A 23040-nucleotide genomic window follows, 5' to 3' on the forward strand; every position below is an offset into this window, starting at 1 on the left:
ACTGAATCTCTCCATAGCACTTTTCCAACCCAATCACGTTTTCCTTCGCCGCAACCAACTAAGGGCGGAAGAAAAGAGCCAACGGTGAGCCGGTCTCCTTTTGCGCATGCGCGGGTCTTGAGTTTCTCCCCCCCCTCTCCTGTAACGTCATCCCGGGCCCGAGTTCCAGGGCGGAAGGCGCGTCAGCCCACATTGGACTCCCTTCCTGTGTCATCACCGCCATATCCGGTGGAGGTTCCAGTATGGAGGCTGTGGAAGAGTTAGATGTCGATGTCGAGGGAGACTCGACGGTGGGACCTACGCAGGCAGGGTAAGAGAGGGCGAGCTTTTAGGCCGCCACCTGGCAATCGGGAAAGGTGGTTCTGTTTTGGAGGAGAGGCCTCGCGCAAGGCCGTTCGCCCAGACCCTTTTTTCACGGCGGGGGCTGGTTGAAATCAGTCGTGCTGCTGCTGCTGCCCCTGGGGTCTAGGACCCAGGGATTCTCAACCTTTGGCCATTTTAAATGTTTGTGGACTGCAACTCCCAGAATTCTACAGCCAGCCAATGCGGGCCGGGGAATTCTGGGAGTTGAAGTCCACACGTCTTAAAAGGAGCCAAAGGTGAGAAACACACTGATCTAAGGCTTCTGGCTTGTCTTCGGGGGTAATGTTTCATTCCGTTGGTCTCCCATACTCGTGCTTGCGCAGTCAGGTAAAGCAGACTTATAAGTTAATTTATCTATTTTTTTTCTTTTATGATTGCCAGAGGACAAAGATAAAGGGGGGGGAGGAGGGGAAGAGACCATCCTTTACACCAGAGGTCTTCAAACTTGGCAGCTTTACGACTTGTGGACTTCAACTCCCAGAATTCTCCAGCCAGCTATGCTGGCTGGAGAATTCTGGGAGTTGAAGTCCACAAGTCGTAAAGCTGCCAAGTTTGAAGACCTCTGCCTTACACTCCCGGCTATTCTCGTATATTTACCAAAATTGAAGCCCACGAGTCTTAAAAGCTGCCAAGTTTGAAGACCTCTGCCTTACATTCCCAGCTATTCTCGTATATTTACCAAAATTGAAGTCCACGAGTCTTAAAAGTTGCCAAGTTTGAAGACCTCTGCCTTACAATCTCCGGCTATTCTCGTATATTTACCAAAATTGAAGTCCACAAGTCTTAAAAGCTGCCAAGTTTGAAGACCTCTGCCTTACAATCGCCGGCTATTCTCATATATTTACCAAAATTGAAGTCCACGAGTCTTAAAAGCTGCCAAGTTTGAAGACCTCTGCCTTACAATCGCCGGCTATTCTCGTATATTTACCAAAATTGAAGTCCACAAGTCTTAAAAGCTGCCAAGTTTGAAGACCTCTGCCTTACACTCCCGGCTATTCTCATATATTTACCAAAATTGAAGTCCACAAGTCCTAAAGCTGCCAAGTTTGAAGACCTCTGCCTTACACTCCCCAGCTATTTTTTTTTTTTTTAATTTGATTTATATGCCACTCTTTTCTGGAGACTCAGGGCGGCTTACAATGCGTTAAACAATAGCCTTCATACTTTTGTATATTTATACAAAGTCAGCTTATTGCCCCCACAAACTGGGTCCTCATTTCATCTACCTTAGAAAGGATGGAAGGCTGAGTCAACCTTGAGCCTTGGAGAGATTCGAACCAGCAGTAAATTGCAGGCAGCTGTGTTAATAACAGGGTGCTTAGACCACTGTACTATCAAGGCTCTCCCCGGCTATTCTCGTATATTTACCAAAATAAAGCCAATTATTTTTTTGCAAACAGAGATAAGCATCTCAGCATGGGAAGGAGTGGGCATATTTGTAAATTGTGGCAGCCTAGTGCCTTTGGGTATTTATCAGTTACAGTTTGTGGCGTCTTTAACTATTTGTAAGCTTTGCATGTGTTGTCCAGACAAGAAGCACAACTTAAGAGTACCAGCTTTATCTTTATTGTAAGGTTGCATCAGCAGAATCTTGCAAGTCTGAATGTACCCCCTCCCTTCCTTCACTTTTACTCTCTCAATAGTTAAAATGTCCTTTAGAGTCAAATATTATTCACCAGACTAGGCTGCAGCTTTTCCTCCTGCTTCCCAAGGTTATTTTCACATAGCATTAGACTACAAGCTGTCCTTGATGAGCTTCTTAAAATTATAATTGTTAAATTAAATTAAATCTGTGTCTGTGCTTGCTGCTTTGGTCCTTCCTGGTAATCTGTGACAGAGATAATCAAATCAAATCAAACCTTTATTGTCAATGCATAACATGTGTACAATGAGATTGGTGCAAATTGAATATCTATAGACTTCTTTGGAGAGTGTGAAGGATGAAAATGCTTTACTCATACAAATTTTGACCATTCTTTAGAAGCAGTAGCAAAAGGACTGATAAACTCAGGAATAATTGATGAAATCTTATCTTGTTTTCTTATCTGTTGTTTATCAGCATTTCATGGATCATAGATTTCACATCTCTGTGAAAATAATTTACCTTTTCAAAGACGTTCATACCTTTTGTTCCACTTCCATACTTCATTGTTTCCCAACAATCATTTGTATCATTCCTACTTTTAAAATTATTTTCTTATTTATTATTTTAAGCTACTAAGCAGTGCAGTTAACTTTTGATACACAGTGTGCAAAGGACTCTGATATTTTTATGGGTGATCTTTTCCAACCACTAGTTCTTCAGATCAGATGGTCCTAAATATGGCATACTGCTGCAACAATAACTGAATGTTTCACTGTTTATCTCAAGGGATAAGGAATTATAGATATTTGCTATAAAATAATATTTTTTTCCAGTACTTGTCAGGGGCAAATACCCAGGAGCATTTGTTGAGTCCAAAGCATAGAAGAGTTTATTATTGCTACCTATACATGAGAATCTAGTCAACTAATGATCAAAGCTAACTGGACATTAGATAAGTATCAACAGAATTCAAGAGGGAGCTGCACTTGGGATCTCTTATGGCAATGTTTAACCCAGCTCTCTAGTTTAGCCTGTTCTTCTACAGTATTATTTGTTAATCCATATGTTCTTGTAAAGACAAATGGGTAAGGTCAAAGGCAAGGCAATATTATATGACATTTAAAAAGTATTAAAATACCATGTCTGTGATAATATTTGTTCTTTGGCTTTTTGTTTCAGAAGTTATCAATATCCATCATCCAGTTTACTCCAAGATCACTACCTTGATTCCACATGGAGAACAGATGTGGTTCTTGTAAGTAAACTACAGAATATAATGGAAGAATATATTTTGGGACAAATGGTTTTTTTTTTTTTTTTGATGTGTTTCAATTTCCATGTAGTTTGGTGTATAAACTACCATAGGCAGAAAGGAAATATTACACGCAGTGTTCATGAAAAATGTTTAAGCCTGGGAATAAGCTAGTTATGTGCAGTATGTTTATGTATACGTCTTTGTTTTTTTGAGGCATGCTTATTATAATGGTTGCCCCCATTCCTTTTTGTGTTCCTAAGGAAAGGACGAAATTTTACTAATTTATATTATTTTTTAAAACCAAGTTTTACCTCAGGTTTTCTGAGTTTTCCTACAAATATGCCTATTTTTTCACTTTGCATCTCAGAGGATTTCTCTTTCTCTTCATACCACTCTTGTTATGAAAATTAATGTTGTATAACTGCTATTTCTTCTCTTAGCCTTGGAGTCTTGACAGTACAATTAGTGAAGAAAACAAGGCTGTCATTGAGAAGATGCTTCTGGAAGAAGAGTATCCTTTTCCTGCTAAAAAGTGAGAAAAAGAGCTGTAATGCAGATTTGTAATCAAAAGGCAGCTATTAAGGATTATGACTGTTTTTGTAACAATTCGTTCCTCATACCTATTTCCCAAGATACTTTCTTTTGCCAACAGTTTCCTAATCCTCTGTGGAAAAAGAGGATTTTTATTTATGTCCTTGTGGTCTTCCGGGTGCGATTCAAGGTGTTGGTTACCACCTTTAAAGCGCTCCATGGCACAGGACCCGGGTACCTTCAAGACCGTCTTCTGCCACCAATAGCCTCCCACCGACCAGTCCGTTCCCACAGAGAAGGTCTCCTCAGGGTGCCATCAGCCAAGTTATGTCGGCTGGCGACACCCAGGGGGAGGGCCTTCTCTGTGGGAGCCCCAGCCCTGTGGAATGAACTGCCCCCGGAAATACGCAAGATCTCTGACCTCCGGGTATTCCGCTGCGCTTTGAAGACCTTGTTGTTCCGCCAGGCAGGGCTATCAATATAATAATTTTAAATTGGGGTATTTTAAATTTTAGAGTTTTTAAAGCAGCCAAATCTATTTAATTATTTTAATTTTTAATTATTGTTGTGTCTTGTGTTTTAAACTGGCTGTACACTGCCCTGAGTCCTTCGGGAGAAGGGCGGTATAGAAATAAAATTATTATTATTATTATTATTATTATTATTATTATTATTATTATTATTATTATTGTTGATTACACTTACAAGGACATAAAACATGAAGGCTTCTTTTCATACCGTAGATAAATATAAACAACTCATCTGATCTGCGGGGTGTTTTTAGTTGGTTTTAATATGGGGCATCATATAAATTTAAATAAATAAATAAATAAATAAATAAATAAATAAACAAACCGCTAAATATTTGAAGGTTTGGTAATGAAACACCTACAAGAGAACAACGGATATCAGAGAGTACCAAAGACCCCTCATTTCAATTCTGAGCTACAAATACTCTTTTTATTTCCTCTGCAGGAAAGAAGTCTGAAAATAAAATTATTCTAATTTCACTGAATGTGGGTGATGGTACAGAGAAATTTTATGTGTCTTATCTATGTTTTTTTTTGTTTCAGTTTTAATCATAAGCACATTAAGCTTTCAATTAAATCTGATTAAATGCATGTGAGATTATTTTTAGCACATTAACCAAGTGTTGTGCAAGAATATGTGGTATTATTACAATACGTCATGAGTGTTACAATTTATGCACATTGATTGGGTTTCAGTAACACTGCTTTTAATAAATAACTGCCCAAACATTCCTCTGAAAAATTTTCTCTCACAATATTGTACTTTCTGAAGTCCTTAATGTATTTCAGATATTACTTATCTAGCAAGTCTCTTCCAGAAAAAAATTGGCAAGAGCCGAAGGAAAATGATAAAAAATGTACAAAAAGGTAAAATTTGCTGTAAAACTGTTAATGTTCTTTCTGACCACACTGTTAATTTTTTAAAGCAAGAATTTAATATTTTAAAACATATTTTCATTCTACAAGGTATAAAAATTAAAACTAAAAATAATAGCTGAAAGTAATCAGTATACTGGGAAACTTTTTTAAAAATCTACACATTATAAAGATAACTTTACAAATGTCTGCTAAATGTAGATTATTAAGTAACATTTATTTTTCTTTTTTTTACTTCATAGTCCACACAAGAAAGAAACAAAAATCACGTATGTACTTTTGATGCTAAACCTAAGTTGAAGATTGTTGTTTTATGCTTGTAGAATTTGTTGTGTTGTTTATAAAGATAATAGAATATCTTGCGTTCATATTGGATTGGATCCAAGATTATATCTTGCTGGTAAGACCCTTCTATCAAGGCAAAAGATTTTTAATATCATCCACACATTAACTCCCAAAACAGAATGGTGGAGTGATAGGAAATCCTATATGGAAGATACTGCAAGTCACAGTCATCTTGAACCCAAACCCTTGTTTAAGAAATGTCTACTTTTTAGACATGTGACATCCTCTTAAGTATTTTTTGTAAAGCCAGTTGATTATAAAATGTTTTCTTTTACATCCTATTATTTAAGTGTATGTGCATGAAATCAAGTATTTTGCTTTCTGAAGGCTTCGTTCACCTGCAAAATCAGCAACTAGTTCACTGAAGTGGACAACAGAAGAAAAGGAAAAGTTTGAAGAAGGATTGGTAAATATTACTAACGCTATAATTTAACATAAACAATTTTAAAATACAACCATACCGCATAATTGTTTAAAAAGGAACAAGAAAGTACAGGTGGTCCTTAACTCATGACCACAATTGAGCCCCCAAATCCTTTGCTAAGCAAAACAGTTGTTAAGTGAATTTTGCCTCATTTTATGATCTTTCTTGCTAAAGTTGTTAAGTGAGCCACTGCAATTGTTAGTAGCACAGTTAAATAAATCTTGCTTCCCTACTGGCTTGTCAGAAGATCGCAAAAGTTGATCACATGACCCTGTGACACTGCAACCATCATGAATATAGGCCAGTTGCCAAACATCCTAATTTTGATCACATGACCATGAGGATGCTGCAAAGGTCGTAAGAGTGAAAAAAGTCACTTTTTCAATGCTGTAAAAGAATGGTTATAAATTGAGGACTATCTGTAATTCTACTTGGATCATTTACTGTAATTTTGGTGATAATCAGCCATCCTTCAGCTTTAACATTAAAACATTCTGTGTTGAATAAGATAAGATAACCTTTGCAAGCCAGTAGGGATTCTAAGATGCATTACCAGGGAAATGCAATCCCTTGTACTGATTCTCACACTATTGCCAAAAATCCCCAATCATTTACAGAAAATTTGAGAAGGAAGATGTGTTTTGCTAAGCAACGTATCTATTCGCTGTCTGGTCCGTTGCACCACTTTGCAGAGGGCAGGTTTACCCTCAACAAGATGAAAAACTCTTATCTTCTGTGAGTAAGATATAATCTGGGTTTAGCTTCCTAATAAGGACTTACACATCTGAGCTTGAAAACTATTTTTTTTTTATTCCTTTTAAGTTCCTTAGTCTGTTCTGTTAGCAAAGTTATCATGCCATTCTGGAGATTGCCAGAAGAGTGTATCTTAAAGAGTGGCCAGGGGGACTTTTTATCAGGTCCACCTGATATGCCAGTTGCGTCCCTTTCTGGATCTGGACTCGTTAAATACGGTCACTCATGCTCTCGTTACTTCCCACTTGGACTACTGCAATGCTCTCTACATGGGGCTCCCCTTGAGGAGCACCCGGAGGCTCCAGCTGGTCCAGAATGCGGCCGCGCGGGTGGTTATGGGAGCGATGTGGCGCTCCCATGTGACCCCCCTCCTGCGCGAGCTGCACTGGCTCCCGGTGGTCTTCCGGGTGCGCTTCAAGGTTTTGGTTACCACCTTTAGAGCGCTCCATGGCATCGGACCGGGGTATTTACGAGACCGCCTTCTGCCACCAATAGCCTCTCACCGACCAGTACGCTCCCATAGAGAGGGGCTCCTCAGGGTGCCGTCGGCCAAACAGTGTCGACTGGCGGCCCCCAGGGGGAGAGCCTTCTCTGTGGGGGCACCTACCATCTGGAACGAGCTCCCCCCAGAGATACGGAGGATCCCGGACCTGCGCACGTTTCGCCCTGCTCTCAAAACTTTTCTATTTCAGCAGGCTGGCCTGGCCTAACTCTCCTTTTAAAAATTTTTAATTCGTGATTTAATAAATTGGGTGTTTTAATCTGTGTTTCGGCCAAAATATTTAATAATTTTAAGGGATTTTTTAAATATTTGTATTATCTGTATTTTATCTTGGCTGTTCACCGCCCTGAGTCCTTCGGGAGTAGGGCGGTATAGAAATTCAATAAAAAAAATAATAATAATAATAATAAAAAATTAAATTCGAAAAAAGTTATTTGACAAGGAAGTACTGTGGTTCACTTTGGGTCTCCATGATATTTCAGAATGTGACCATAGTACTTGTTGGCAGTACAGGTAGCCTTCATTTAGCAACCACAATTGGGATTAACAACTGGGCTATTAAGTAAAACGGCAACTGCAATTTATTTACTTCAACTCTCCTTTGCTTTTTAGAACTACAAAGGTCTGAATGTGAGGACCGGTCACCATTTTTTTCATCATTATTGTGACTGCAAATGGTTGCTCAATGAGTTAGCCGCTAAAGGCAGACTACCTCTATAACTGTTAGCCATGAGAGGTAGTCAATCAAGGAGAGCCAGCAGTATTGGATCTATTTTTATTGTAAGGTTTCATTAACAAAATTTTGCAAGTCTGAAAGTACCCCTCAGTTTTACTCTCCTGAGAACCAGAGAGGGTCCCTTCTGAGGTGTTTTTACAACCCCCTCCTTCTTCAAACTCACATTTTGTTTATCATTGTTTTCTAGGCTGAAGCTCTTCCTCCTATCTTCCAAGGTCATTGCCACATATACATATACCATTACAGTCCCTTACAGTAGCCATGTTTAGATAAATTGCTATCTTTTTCTGTATTCCCATCTCTGAATTTATATTTATTTTTTTGCTAGGCTAAATTTGGCAGAAGATGGACAAAAATTGCTATGATGATTGGAAGTCGCAACGTTCTTCAAGTAAAGAGCTATGCCAGACAATACTTTAAGAACAAGGTAAATTAGAAATAAGTTTTACTTGACAAGATGACAAATAGTAAATGATTTAACTATAAGAAATAAATTGATCAAATCTATCCAGTGTCCAGCTTCCCTTTTAAATATTATTAATTGAGCCACTGAGTGAAATATAGCATCACACAAATAGACTATCACTCATGAAGCTTCAAATTCTTCCAAATGCCCAAATTCTCTATTGAAATTTTGAGAACACCTGGTTGAGTTTTTGTGTCTGCATCCCCTTTCCCCCCCGTTTTGCATATAGGAGCAATTCTATAATCTAACACAAGTTGAAAACACTTGGCTATTATTCCTAACTGGAATTGTTTTTATTTGGAGAACAGGGCAACACTGAGAAGTAGCTGGTTCTATTTATTTGTCTTAACAAATATTCTCTTTTGTTTCAATTTTTTTTATTTAGTCATGCAATGCTTAACTCTTCTTAATGTAACCAGGCAAAAAGTGATGGCGTAGAAAAAGTGAAACAGCAGCAACAGCACATCGGTGCTCCTCTTCCACAAAGCAGTGAGGATGTTGAAAGGAAGAAGGTGACATGGGCATCAGAGCACTTAAGAGGTCGAGCGGACCCTAATTTAAATGCGGTGAAAATTGAAAAATTATCAGATGACGAGGAAGTAGACATTACAGATGAAATGGATGAACTTTTATCCTGTGCACATCAGCAAGAATCTGGAAAGTCTGAGATATTAGATGTTCCAAAAAGCCCATCTGAGCAAAGCAATTGGACAGAACCTGTTTTGGATTCTGCCCAACACATGTCTGCTGTTCTCTTAACCCAGGATGTTACAAAGCCAGAGCAAAATGCAGATGAAACTGCAGACTCCTGCTCTGAGACTAAAGAGCATCGGACTATGAAAACAGAGAATCAGAAGTGTGACGGAACAGGGACTTCTGAAAGTCCCGACTGGTTTCCTAGTCCAGAGCTTTGTGAAGAACAAAAGGACATAACTGACAGCAGCATTCATTTCCTTTCTTCGGAACACCTTGGGGAGGAAAATCGGATGGATGCAGAGGAGCTTAAGTCACCAGATCAAGAAATTGCAATAGATAGAGGCATTATATTGGAAGAAGAAAAGCAAGCGATTCCAGAATTTTTTGTCGGGCGTCAAGCCAAAACACCTGAGCGCTATTTGAAAATTAGAAATTATATTTTGGACCAATGGTAAGAATTATTGATGAACCGGAAGCTCACTTCTGGTTCATCTGACTCCTTTGGACAATAAATTTGCTGTTTTTAAAGGAATCTGATCAATGCACACACCATGCTGGTGGAACGAATGCCATCGGTGATAGGGTATGCAACAAACATGTTTTGTGTAATTAAGAGTTCGTGTATTTTTGTTAAACTTGCACTGTTATGTAGTGTCCATTTACAATACGTGACTTGGTAGTCATCTATGCCCCGCATTTTGCACCCGGATAACTTCCAGTTCTTTGCAAATCTGCAGAGCAGTCAGATCTACAATTGAGATATTACTGGCAAACAATGCCAATCATTCTCTTTCTGCCCAATCTATCTTATATGGCTGTTAACAGAAATACTATTGTTATTATATATTTCTGTCTTCATATATAACTCAAGGCAGCAAACTTACCTAATTCCCTAACTCCTATTTTGCCCACATCATTAACCCTGTAAAGTAGGGCTGGGCTGAGAGAGAATGTCCAACCCAAAGTCACCAGCTGGCTTTCATCGCTTTTATTGCTTCAATAGAAATTCTGTAGAAGAATGGCAACCATACCATAGCTTTCATGACTTCCACCCTCCCACCCAAAATTATGAGATACATTTAGGTATGTCAAATCTATATTTTTAAGTTGTGATTCCACTTGGTTTTAGGGAAAGAATCAAACCAAAATACCTGAACAAGACATCTGTACGTCCAGGGCTGAAGAATTGCGGTGATGTCAACTGCATTGGACGAATACATACATACCTGGAATTAATAGGAGCAATTAACTTTGGCTGTGGTAAAAACACTCTTTCATTAGGTTTATGTCTATATCCTTTGTTTTTTAGAAGAGTCCCCAAAACAGCTCACAACTACCAAAGACAGAAAATTTGCTTTTAGAAAGTGCTGGTAAACTTGAGGTGGAAAGAGAATAAAGATTAGAAATGGCATTTTAAAAATATGCTTATTGTGGTTGGAGGTCAGATGCCAATCCTAGAGAATCAAGAGCTCTTTCTCTCTTTTTTCATTACCTCAGATTTGTATTTTTCTGTGTCTTTTGTGGTAAAACAACAGCACAGCTTTTTGTATAAAAAAGTATCCTATTTAATTATGGCGATAGCTTTTCTGGGCTGAAGGCCATTTAAAAACTAAGTGAAGTTTCATCAGGAGTTCTGAGTGTATGCATAATTGATTTGGATTCTGTATGAGGAGGTCAGGGGTGTTAGTTGGTAACAAATATTCTATGAATAGTGTGCCAGAAAATGAAACAAAACAACTTTATCCCTGTGTAAGATGTTGGAAACAAATTAGTATCTTTTGATAAATCAGTTATTTCATTTCTCTTCATTCTCTGAATTTTCTTTGTGGTCAGTGACAACAAAGGTGCTCAAGGTTTTTCCTCTTAAGTGCTTCTTTTTTTTAAATACTCCCACTTCAGATGCCAGAAGTAGGTCTCTTTGTCTTACAAATGAAGGAATCAATTATTGTTCAGTGCAATATATGGAAGAGGAAGTATATGAATCCTAAATGTATTGGGTTTATGACATCTTGTAATAATGTCACCAGAAGAAAAATAAGAATAGACTCAATATCTTGGTCAACTTAATTGGTATTGGCTGCTTAATCTTTAGAGTACATTATTTAACTCTGTAAGCTATGCATAAGAAACTACTTGAAAGTAGATGTTTTATGTGTTTAGAATTTGCAGTCTGAATGAAGCATTTGCTGTTTTCTCTTAAAAGAACACAATTGGTTGCTGTTTCTTTTCCCCTTCAGTTAGGTATGGGGACCTAGCTGGATCTGATGCCTGTACTCTATAGTAGGTTAGAGATGGATCCCAAAAGTATATTATTTTCCTTAATGTTGTGTAATACCTAGCTATATTGTAATAGCTCTACATCTTGGCTCCCCTTTTGTATGCTCCTCCATAGGTAGCATTGTTTATGTAACTTATAACAATTCTTAGTCCGGCATTCTTTACAAGGCTTTGCTATTCTAAAGAGCATATACAGTAAATGAGCAAATTGATTATTTATTTATTTATTTTGGAAGTGATGCTCTATTTAGTCACATAAACCTCGTGATTGCATGGAAATTTTTAACTTGAATGATAGAATTAAAATAAGTGCGAAGTTAATATTGTCATCAGATGTTTGGTTTTGACCCTGGGGTTAGTTGTTTTTTGAGCATCTGTCTTAAAGTATAGACTGAAGGGCAACATTTCTTCACCTTTACAGAGCAGGCTGTGTATAATAGACCGCAAACAGTTGACAAAGTACGGCCCAAGGAAGGCAAGGATGCTGTTGACGCATATCAGCTTGTGCAACGTCTACAATCTATGGTGAGATGGAAAACAGGCTCATGTGATCATGATTCTTTGGGTTATTTTTTTCCTCATTCTGTTTCTACTGCGTTCGTTTGAGAATCTTATTTGTAGGAATGCAAACTTGAGTACATTTTTTGACACAGTGCTGAGATTTTTTTGACTTCATAAATTATATATTGCCGTTCTACCCATGATGCTATTTTTGGAAAGATTTTGTTAAATTATATATTGCTCTCAACTAGATCATTGGGCAGGTATACAATAGTGGTTATTTGTTTTTAAATCAATGTATTTAAATTTGGAGGCTGAGAAAAAGGAAATTACTATCGTTTGCAGAAACTGAAGCTCCCAGTTAATGTACTATTCAGCTAGTCCTCGCTTAATGATGGTAATTGGAACCAGAATTTCCATTGCTAAGCGATGCAGTTGATTATGAGCAAAAAGTGAGGTTATATAAATACAAGATAAAACAAATGAGAGAAAGCCTGCCGATTTTTTCCCCAGGCCTTTAAAAGCAGCTCAATTTGTCATCACATGGCTGGAGGGGAGGCTTAGAATGAAACAGCAACATTCTGCATTGTTATTTTTCTGGAGTTGTTTTCTCTGCAGTCTCCTGCAAAATCCAATCCATTTTCAAAACTCTTCTTTCTTTTCTTGGCTTCTCTTTTTGATATCATTGCATTTGTTACAAATCTTAAGAATTGATTAGCTTGACTAAATAGGCAGATACTTGAGCCTACCTACATACTTTCCCCCCAATGCTAGATTGGAAAGAATAGCTAGCGAGGGAAAACAGGTCCAGCATGGCTTCTGGTATTATTTTTTTCCAGCCCCTTCATCTGCAGTTGCTGTAGGAGTTGCCTGTAATTTTCTTCTGCATTGCATTGTTGCATGCGGAATTAGGAAACAAGGCTGGAAAGAGTAAAAATGGGTCAGATTGGGTCAGCTAAAGTTCATGTGTCATCTATATTCATCAGCTGGTAAGGAGAGTGGCAATCCAGATCACTGTACATTGCAATATTTTTGTGACAGTCCTTCATAAATTATGAAGAGAGCTTGCTGCCCTTGGTGCACTTGAATAGACATGTGAGTGCATTTCTGTTTGGTACAGCGTACGAGGAGGCGACGAGTGAGAGACCCATGGGGAAACTGGTGCGACGCCAGAGATTTGGAAGGACAGACGTTTGAGGTAATAACATTTTAGATTCCTGAACTTGCTTGAGTACTTATATAGCTAGGAGGATACTCTTTCCTGGAACACACTTTGCCCAGTTGTAGCCATGCCTCCAGGTGGGTCTTTCCCTGTCCGGAGGTTGATGGAAAGGATGTTGAATGCCCTTCTTGATTGTTAGAATATCACTCCAACTTTGGGGGTTCGGTGAAGGTAGAGATGGGAAGGCCTGGGCAAAAATTGGGAAAAACTGAGTTTTTTTTAAAAAGCCGTTTGGGAAAAAACTGTCCATCCGTCCCCGATTTTTCCAGTTTTTTTCCAGATCGGATGGTTTAGAATAATACTTAAGGGCCATAGACTTGTAGCCCCTTAAAAGTTAGAGTTCAGAAAAGGGAATATTTTTTCATTTAACCATTAAAATATTGAACATGGCATTTAACTATTAAAATCAGGTATGGGATTTTGTGTTTATAAGATCATATACCTGATCAGAAATTAAGAGTTGTGGCCATCCTATTATATCTATAAGCTTTCTTTGAACGCCCTACTGTTACTGAGCTAGTTGAATGCTTTGAATCTTGTTGATTATGACTACCCAGTTTTCTTAGCCAAGGATTAGATAGCCTATGGAGAAACAGGTCAAAGTGCCATCGAGACCCAGTTTGGTATTGTGGGTTACGTGCTGGGCTATAGACCAGGTGTTTTGGAGTTCTAGCCCTCCCATAGTCATCTAGATGCCTTTGGACTGATCACTCTCTTTTAGCCTAACCTGACTCACAGGTTTGTTGCTGTGCGGAAAATAGGAAATGGGAACCTTAGTTATGTATGCCATTTTGAGTTGACCATAAATAAGGACAGACTAAAACTAAAGCAGACATACTTGGCAGAATAGTATATTTTAATATTTAAAAATGTCCTTACTCAGTCTACCAATGGGAAAATGCAGAATGTTCATCCTTTTCACTGAGAGAAATTGTTTTGACTTCTGTAGAGGGGATTTGTGCATTCCTGACACTTAAGTAAGTGCATTTGGCATAATGCTAGTTTAATTGTGGTAGCAGCTGTTAGCATTGGCTAGTGGGACAACTAAATTAAGCATTCTCCAGCTCACTGATTTCTTTGAGCCTAAGTATGTATGTCAGTATTAGGTGGTTTACCTAATGCATATGTTTTGTTTTTAGCATCTCTCTGCTGAGGAGCTAGCAAAGAGGAGAGAAGATCAGAAATATAAACTATCAAAAGCGTTTAAAGGACAAAGACACACCAAAAGGTTTTTTTTTTTTTTAATTTGTAAAATCTCTTTGGAAAAAAATTGACTGGTGAGATTTTAGGTTTGAAAGTTTCCTGTCAGAAGAATTTAAGGTTAATATTGAGTTAAATTCATTCTATAAAGTCCATGCTGCAGTAAAAAGATCAAAATATGCCCATGGAATTTTTTTCTTATACATAAAAAGTGCTTATTTGAACCAATCATGAACTCTTGGGATATTGGAATTAAAACTAAAAATATGAAGAATTATGAAGCGTTTAAATGTCTTCTTTCCATTAATTTTTCAATTTAAGATACTTCTTTTTTCATTCTATAGTTCATTTGATCCCTTTCAGCTCATCCCTTGCTGTTCCTACACAGAAGAAAAACCAGTAAGTATGATTTAGGAAAGATGAACATGTTTTAGTCTCCTTAAGCAAACTTTTCTTATATGAGTTTTATCTTTTCAGGAGCCATTCAAAGTGACAGTATCTGCAGAAGCACTTCTGATTATGGATTTGGTAAGGACTGTTCTATTGAAATACCTTACAATATGGCTCTGAATTAGTTAAAAGAAAGGTTTAAGTCATGATTAAATAAAATTACATTTTTTTGTGCATTATAAATGCATATTAAACTAATGCTTGATGTAACTGAAACTGATTCTGCTATCATGGTTAAATGCATTTTAGTACATGTTTAAGATAATACGGATTTATAGTGGAAATAGCCCATTTTTGTTTTTATTGGCAGTTATATTAAAAAACAATGATGTTTTGATGTCTCTGAGAGAATATCTTAATTATTCCTGCAAATGTTTGTTTCAAATATATGTGCTTTATATAATAATAATAACTTTATTGTCACTGTACGTGTATACATAGTATACCCATGCAACGAAATTCACTTAACACCCAAAGACCAGGTCCAACACACATAACAATCCCCAAATACACTCCCACCCACCACAATTCCCCACCCCTAAACCACCCAAACATCCACACAACAGGCCAAGTAATACTGTCCAACAGCTCACTGATGGTGGCCCTTTAGTTTAGTTTGTTGAGTGCAATTATAGTGCAATTATATGACATCTTACATATGACACACCTCATATAAGCTTCATCTTCTAACATATTTCCCTGCTTGTTTTACTTGTTTATCAGTTAGGGACAATAAATAAAATTCCATCTCAGTATACCTTTCCCTCTCTGAGGAGCTTAGTCAAGACAGTAACTTCTCATCTACAAATTTTCCCATTTGTAACAATTCAAGAGGTAGCAACTGTTTCATAGAGCTTTATCACATAGGCTTCTAGTGTCTCTAAGCACAATACTTGTGAAAATAGTTGGGATAAAGTGTCCCAATCTTTATAATTCTACCTGAATTTTTCTTTTCTATATATTTTGGGGAGAGAATGAGAATGGGCAAAGATTGCCAACATTTTATGAATGATTACTATTTTCCTATATTTTTAGCATGCTCATGTTTCAATGGCAGAAGTAATTGGTTTGCTAGGTGGAAGATATTCTGAAACTGATGGAATAGTTGAAGTAAGTATCATATTTATTTTTAATTTTAAAAGGGCTTTTACCAATTCGTTATGAATTCTAGACATCACACTAAGTCACTATGGGGGTGCTTTCCTTTGTCTCCTCTAGGGAAATACAGAAACAGGGAAACAGTTCTGTTATTACTCCAGGGAATAATTTGGAATACAACTTTGAGTACAAGAGATGAGTTACAGTGGACTAAATTGAATCCGAGTATGTTAAAGTATCCATTTATGAGCATCTGCTTAAGAGCTTGATCACTGTACATTTGGAATTCAGATGTCCATTTTAAAATAGAACATGTTCTTCAGAAACTAAAAAAAAAAACCCCATTCAACTGCAGCATCCCCATTAAATTCTCCATATTTGTTAATTTATAGGTCTGTGCAGCAGAACCCTGCAATAGCCTTAGTACAGGCTTGCAGTGTGAAATGGATCCAGTATCTCAAACACAAGCATCAGAGATACTTGCTGCTAGAGGTTACAGTATCATTGGATGGTACCATTCTCATCCTGCCTTTGACCCTAATCCTTCCCTACGTGATATTGATACCCAGGCAAAATACCAGGTAATAACTCCCTGTTGAATAAAAGGAATAGAACTTATAACTGTTGGAAATAATGCTGTTTATGGTTATCAACAATGGAAGCTTTAATACACCCAAATATTTTTAATTTTAGAAATATTGTTAGATATAAGGAATTATTAACAGATAAGGGGGAATTGAAGGGGAAACGAGAATTGGAAGAACGGGGGATTGAAATGGATTGGTATATGATACGTTTGCATTCTGATTGATTATATACAGAGAAGGAAAAGTATATATTTTTGTTCATTGCATTCTTATTTTTCTCCAGAGCTATTTTTCCAGAGGTGGCTCAATGTTTGTTGGAATGATTATAAGTCCTTACAATCGAAATAATCCTCTTCCATATTCTCAGATCACTTGCCTTGTGATTAGTGATGAAACTAGTTCAGATGGATCCTACCGTAAGTGGTTTTTTTAAATAATCTTCTCTGTTATAGGTTCTATTTCAATGTGTTTTAAAAGCAGGCTTTGGAGAGATAAGAGAAAGAGTCATTATAATTAAACTATGCTTAATTAGAAACCTTGGGGGTGGGGAAGAAAAGTATACGCTAGTTTTTACAAACTGAATGGTAATTCATGAATCTGAAGTACTGAGTTGCTAGTGTTACAGGAATCTGTGACCTGCATTTGCATTTATAGTGAAGCAAGCTTTGTGGGTTGGAGTAAATGGGCTTTCCCTACTCTGAATACCAGCCTATATTGAAATGGCCATGCTGGCTCAGGAATACTGAAAAGAGGAAGTAGATTTCAATTTTAAGAGTATTTAACTAAAAATTGGATTGCGTTGCAATTATAAATAGACCCAGTTGTTTAGCCTTGTGACTGGCAATGCAGTGTTTATAGCCACGTCAGTGGTCATAACATTCCTAGGAGACATCTATGCACCCCAAACTTAAATTACACCTTTAAAAAATACTTTTAAACTGTTAAAAAATACTTTTAACAGAATTGAACATTTCCCCATAATATTTATGGGAGGCAAAAATGTGCAAGATTATATTATATTGTTCAATTTGGGTCTTTTTGTTAAAGCATATTTACAAAGAAGGAGCGTCTGCATTATTACCCTTGTGCCTGACACCCGAAGAGTTCAGTTGTTTTGTTTCTGGTTTGTACTAGAATGTTAGAACTCAGATTCAGTCTGAAGTTCACAGACTGTCAGATGGTTGCTAGCATCTGCTTGACTACATTCAGTAACTAGTGCAGTATATAAATTATCTTTTTGTCTTTAATGGTCTAGAATCTAGATAAATGAACATATGGTTGTCTAAGTATCTGAAATGCCTGTGTACAGGAAAATTGTAGAAAGTAGATTTGGGGGTTTGAGTAATTTAGTTAAACCCAGTTCTTAAAAATATTATCAGCAGAGCAGCCTGATTAAATTGGAAAAGCTAAGCAATAAGAGAACTTGCCTGTGGATTTATAAAATCTGTATCTAGCCTTTAATCTCTTGATATTATCAATAATCCTTTGTAAATTGATATCCAAAGCATGAAGACAATTGAAGTTTGTATAAATTGGAGTATAGGATTATCTGTGATAGAAAGAGGGGAGGAAAAGAAATTAATATCAATTTCAATAATTAAAGGTTTGAGTATCCAAGATGTCGAATGTTTCCAGTTATAATCGAATGGCTTTATAGTTTGTATAATACATCTCATTTTTGAAATTAACAAGGCATACATTTTCTGCTCAATTATACTATGGACAAGCAATTAAATGAGCAATTCGACATAGATTTGAACCTGATTTTAGAACTTAAGCTAATTTGGTCTGTAATTAAGATAATTAGATCAAGGTCTTGATGTTATAAACCAGTGTTGTGCATTTTTTGTCAGTGCAAATAAAGGGAGGTGAACAGTAAAGTTTAAATCAAAGAGAGCAGCATTTTTTGTATATGATACTGTATAATGTGATATATGTTTTAATGGCTTACAGGCCTGCCATACAAGTTTGAAGTGCAACAAATGTTGGAAGAGCCTCAGTGGGAGATAGTATTAGAAAAAACACAGTGGATAATTGAAAAATACAGACTGTCTCATAGGTGTGTAGCTGTTTGCATTTTGGAATCTTTCAAGTTAGTCCAAATTAGTATGTATTTCAATAAAAAGCACTTTTATGTATCCTCTGACATTGTCTTGCCATGTTTCATTCAATAGTTGTGTGCCCATGGATAAAATCTTCCATAGAGATTCAGACCTAACGTGTTTGCAGAAGGTAATCATTATAAAATTCTTCGTTTCTCACCTGAAATTTCAGGCAGCATAATTGTGCCTAATTACTATAGAAATCTTCAGTTGGATTCTGATTTCAGTAGATTTGTTCTGTGTGTGACAATTCATGGCATTGGTTTCGGTCGTGTATGCTAAGTGTATCTAAATCTGGATCCAACCTGTTAAATATGAGAGAAAGTGTGCTAAAATCTGTGAATGACTGGTTACGTATTTGCATATATTTACCATTTCTTTGCTGAGTTCTCCTAAGCAACTTATTCTTATAAAATACTGAAATCAATGAAAGTTTGGCAAAATAGAATTCTCTTGGGTAGATTAAACTTGTCTTCAGAAACCTATGGCTTGGCTGTCTTGATTTTCATCAAGATGTATAAACCTTAAATAGCTTAAACTGGCCAGAATTCTACCCCAATAGATGACATGATCCTTGCAGAAATGAATGTCCCCACACTGAGTCTTCTCAATTTTATCTTTTCCCATTAGTTGCAGTCTACATGATTTTGTTTACAATGATCTGTTGATCATTACATGAATTTTACGTACTTCTAGTTGAGGTTCTTCAGGCTTAGGGAGATCCTGTTTTTTACAGATATTTCACTTGGCACTCCAGCAAGCTTCCTCTGTGCATTAGTTGAAAAGAGAGGAGCAGGTAGTAGATTATATCTAGTTCCATAAATTTATTGATGGTTCCTTTATTTGAATTAATGGAACTAAATATACTCTATCATTCATTCAAGTGGCTGATTCACACCATACAATAGATTGATAAGGTGGTCCAATCAAAACAGGGTCAGCACCATTTCCAAACATCAGTCAAACAATATCTGCCTCCAATCACCAACCAACACTTCCCCAAATTCAAACTTGGCATAGACTATAACATGCTGTGGAGTGAATTTGGACTATCATTATCTCAAGAAATCCTTATGTAAACTTTGATGGATAAATGATGTAATAAGAAGCATTAGCGCTGCAAATCTCATTTCAACAAGTCTCACAAAAATTGCCTCTGTTCAGTGAAAAAAAGGACAGAGAAGCACACAACACATTTCTTGGATTGAAGAGACGTGTTTGCAAAGCTATTGATATGGCTTTCTATATATAGAATATTTGCATTGGATAATGTTTGACATGTTTCAGATATAATCACATATAATACCTCTGTAGCAGAATATGAAGTACAACTACATTAACAAACTGACTATTCGTCATGAAGAAGGTTCACTGCAGAAAAGCAATTTATTGAATCTGTGATAGCTAGTTGTAGGTAGCGTGTGTGATATACATTTGTGAGTGTATGTTAATAAACTTGGACCTAAGGTCTTAATAGGTTTTGGTTGAAGAATCATAATAAATGTATAGTTGCTTTCCCCGCTACCCCATAACTCCTAAATGTTATTTCAGCAACTCTGACATTATTTTTGTCTTTATTCTTCCATCTTAAAACTAGCTTTTGGAGTGCATGAGGAAGACTCTGGACAGTGTAGCCAATAGCTTCATTGCTGAAGAATTCCTGACACAGTTAGAAAACCTGCTCCTTTCAGCCTACCAAAATGAGGAATGGACCGATACGGCTGAGGAAAATAGCATGTGTCCAAATGACCTGCCAACATGATAATACTGGAAAGAAAAATTGACCACTTTATAATGAAGTGGCCATCGTTGAGAGTAACCGAATCCAGTGTGGCTGAAGAAAATTACTGTTAATGAAAGACAGTATGAAGCAATCATGGTGAACTATCTGACCTCTGGCATAACTTCTAATCTTCTAAAATTACAGTTATACAGCAAGAAAATGAACCATTTACCAGCCCACCACTTAGGTAGAAGCTATCCATCGCTCTAAAAAATTGAAGTGATAATGTTTTACTGGGACCAAGCACTATTAGCTCGATGTTGAAATAATTATATTGCCGTTCTGTTTAGGAAAAACCACCATGTTATGTTCAATGTATATCCCTTAGAGGCTGTCATGTGCATTTCTTCTATTTTATAAAATAAACTCTACCATATCCCAAAGATTCTTTTTCATCCAAGTGAATGAGAAGTGAAACACCTTCAAAGAAAAACCAGAGAGTCCAGTTGCCACTTGAAAAAGAACCTTTGGGACAACCCTGGATGACTGAGAATCTCCATAGACATCAAGCTATGCCATATTTTATAAAATAAGCTTTACCATATCCTTCTGAAAAGGCAGCAATCAGTTTAAAAACATATCAGAATTACGGATAATCTCAGCCTTTCATTTCTTGGTTGTTGATCCATGCCGACAGTATTTGAAGGGGAAATTAAGATTGGGTTTAGCTTTGCATCACATTGTGCGGAACTGAACTGAATTGAACAAAAACAAATTTGTGGAATTTAGTATGTCTATAGAATAGGATGTTCTTAATATTATGGATCTGAGATACCCTCCAATTCTTGTCCAAGTTCTATACTTTGGACCCACAACACAAAATGCAGATACATACAAGGGAGAAAGACTATGTCTAAAGGCATAGTAGAAAGCTGCAAAATTACGTTACAGATCTATTTCTTTTTAACCTGAACATCATCTCCAGGCTAATGTGCTGTATCTTCGCCCTAGCCTTTCTTGCTCCATTGTGAAGCCAAGTTCCTTCAATTGTGATTATGGTGGTGTGCAAATTGTGCAAGTACTGCTGAATCGTGAATTTATAGCGCTTTCTCACTGAAAGCATATATTTGATTTAGTTAATTGCATGTAAGGCTCTTATATCATACTGTGCCATATAGAGTTGCTTTGATATGAAGTCTAATCCATACATTTGTTCCGTCCCCAGGCTATTACGTCAATCAAATTGCATGTGATATAATGGCTTGTATGTCCTACTGAGATCCTAGCATGGCACTGAAACCACTGATTTCTAGAAGGAAAGAAAAACTTCCCAAAATATATATGGAATTTGCAGTCATTGCAACATAATTTTATTGAAAAAATGTTTACATTTATATTGTGTGTAACAAATGTTGTAAATAATGTGCCTTTGTACAGAAAGAACGACTGAATTACTTTACTTTCATGTAAAAGCATAGTACAGGTATATTTGCCCATTGCGTGTGCATTTTTATGAGGAAGTGAAAGGAATTAACCACTCAAATAATGGAAAAGGCTTTTCCTGGCAATGTTGTATCTCCTTAATGACGTGAAGATATTTAAAAGATTTCCTTGTTTCAAATTGGCCTAAAGGGAGCTTTTCATATAAAAGAAACGTAATACATGGTAGGTTTCTTTGTGTTTGACTTGTAGGATTGCATTTCAGAGCTGTGGGGCAGAGCAGTTCCATCATGCCTGGCTTATGCTGTCAATTGCAAACATACTCTTAAAAGCACATTGTAGGTTTCTAGCTGCACATGCTGCAAAATTGGGATTTTTTTTTAAAAAAAGAAAACCTGTTGACTATTCATCATGCATAAATATTGCATAAAGAAGTTATCTGTGCACCGCCCTGAGTCCTTTTTGGAGAAGGGCGGTATAGAAATTTAAATAATAATAATAATAATCATCATCATCATCATCATCATCATCATCATCATCATCATCATCACTCTGGGCATTAAAAATGGGTGCCCGTGTAAACGTGTGCTGTAATTGGAAACAACTTGTTTATAATGACTTTCCATGGAGACTTTATAATTTGCTGCAGAATAGTTTTTGCTCATAAAAACTGTAATTGATTATGCTTCAAACTTGGGACCGCCACTAGAGGGTGCTATGCAACAACTGATGCCCAATAAATTCCCTTGGGGCTTAGAGAATAGTACTGCACTCTTTTCTAATTACCCAGAATTTAACTAAACAAAAACACTATTTTATAAAACCATATAGCTGGGAGGAACCTGCTCCAGAAATCTCACTTTTCCACATGATAGAAATTTGAATAATGGGATTGGGATTTCACTATTCCCATAACTCATTCTGAGGAAAAAAAAAGCTTAAAAGCTTGAATCATTGGACTGCTACTGCCTCTTATTTAAAACAAAATAAAAAACAGGAGAGTTGGGATATACAGGTGAAGTGTCAGTCGGTCTTCTCTGCTAATCTTTATTTGCAAAAACGTCTTTGGCCTGTAGGAGTTTTTTTTTTTTTAATGACTTCAGCAAGCATTTTCTTTTAAACGGTGCTGTACAAAAGACAAGCAGAGCACGTGTTTATGGGCTAAATGGATTTGGGCAAAGAGCTTTCTGCAATGAGAGATTACTATAGGCAGTGTGTACATATTTGGTGTGTTTTACATGGGCTGGAAGTCATCATCTTGGTGTAGCAGACTACTAATGAAACTGATTTTTCCTTTCTCTCCCCCTCCCCTCCCCAGCTGCCAAAATCTGACCTTAATATTTGGAGGAGCCATCACAATAGATTTTGAGGCTATGTG

The 23040-nt window shown here is 36.9% G+C and overlaps 1 protein-coding gene across 4 annotated transcripts; it reads left to right on the top strand.

Moving 5' to 3' along the window:
- Positions 1-230: 230 nt before the first annotated feature.
- MYSM1 (Myb like, SWIRM and MPN domains 1) lies at positions 231-21843 on the top strand. 4 transcript variants are annotated; one of them, XR_011600247.1, is made up of 21 exons: positions 231-310; positions 3128-3203; positions 3644-3714; positions 5054-5131; positions 5383-5409; positions 5813-5891; positions 8229-8327; positions 8786-9513; positions 10192-10322; positions 11761-11864; positions 12961-13038; positions 14202-14290; positions 14607-14661; positions 14740-14790; positions 15748-15822; positions 16203-16391; positions 16681-16813; positions 18351-18456; positions 18572-18629; positions 20097-20469; positions 21448-21843. XR_011600247.1 is itself a non-coding variant. In XM_070941296.1 (20 exons), the coding sequence occupies exons 1-20, from the start codon at positions 243-245 to the stop codon at positions 20259-20261; spliced, it is 2460 nt and encodes an 819-aa protein (XP_070797397.1). In that variant the 5' UTR covers positions 231-242; the 3' UTR covers positions 20262-21843. The 4 variants fall into 4 exon arrangements, 3 of the variants coding, with proteins under 3 accessions (XP_070797397.1, XP_070797398.1, XP_070797399.1); XM_070941296.1 differs by having other exon boundaries at positions 20097-21843; XM_070941297.1 differs by lacking the exon at positions 12961-13038 and having other exon boundaries at positions 20097-21843.
- Positions 21844-23040: the final 1197 nt, after the last annotated feature.

The sequence above is a fragment of the Pituophis catenifer genome, unplaced genomic scaffold (genome assembly GCF_029215685.1).
Source record: "Pituophis catenifer annectens isolate HBS135680 unplaced genomic scaffold, rPitCat1.0.hap2 SCAF_3, whole genome shotgun sequence".
Taxonomy (NCBI): domain Eukaryota; kingdom Metazoa; phylum Chordata; class Lepidosauria; order Squamata; family Colubridae; genus Pituophis; species Pituophis catenifer.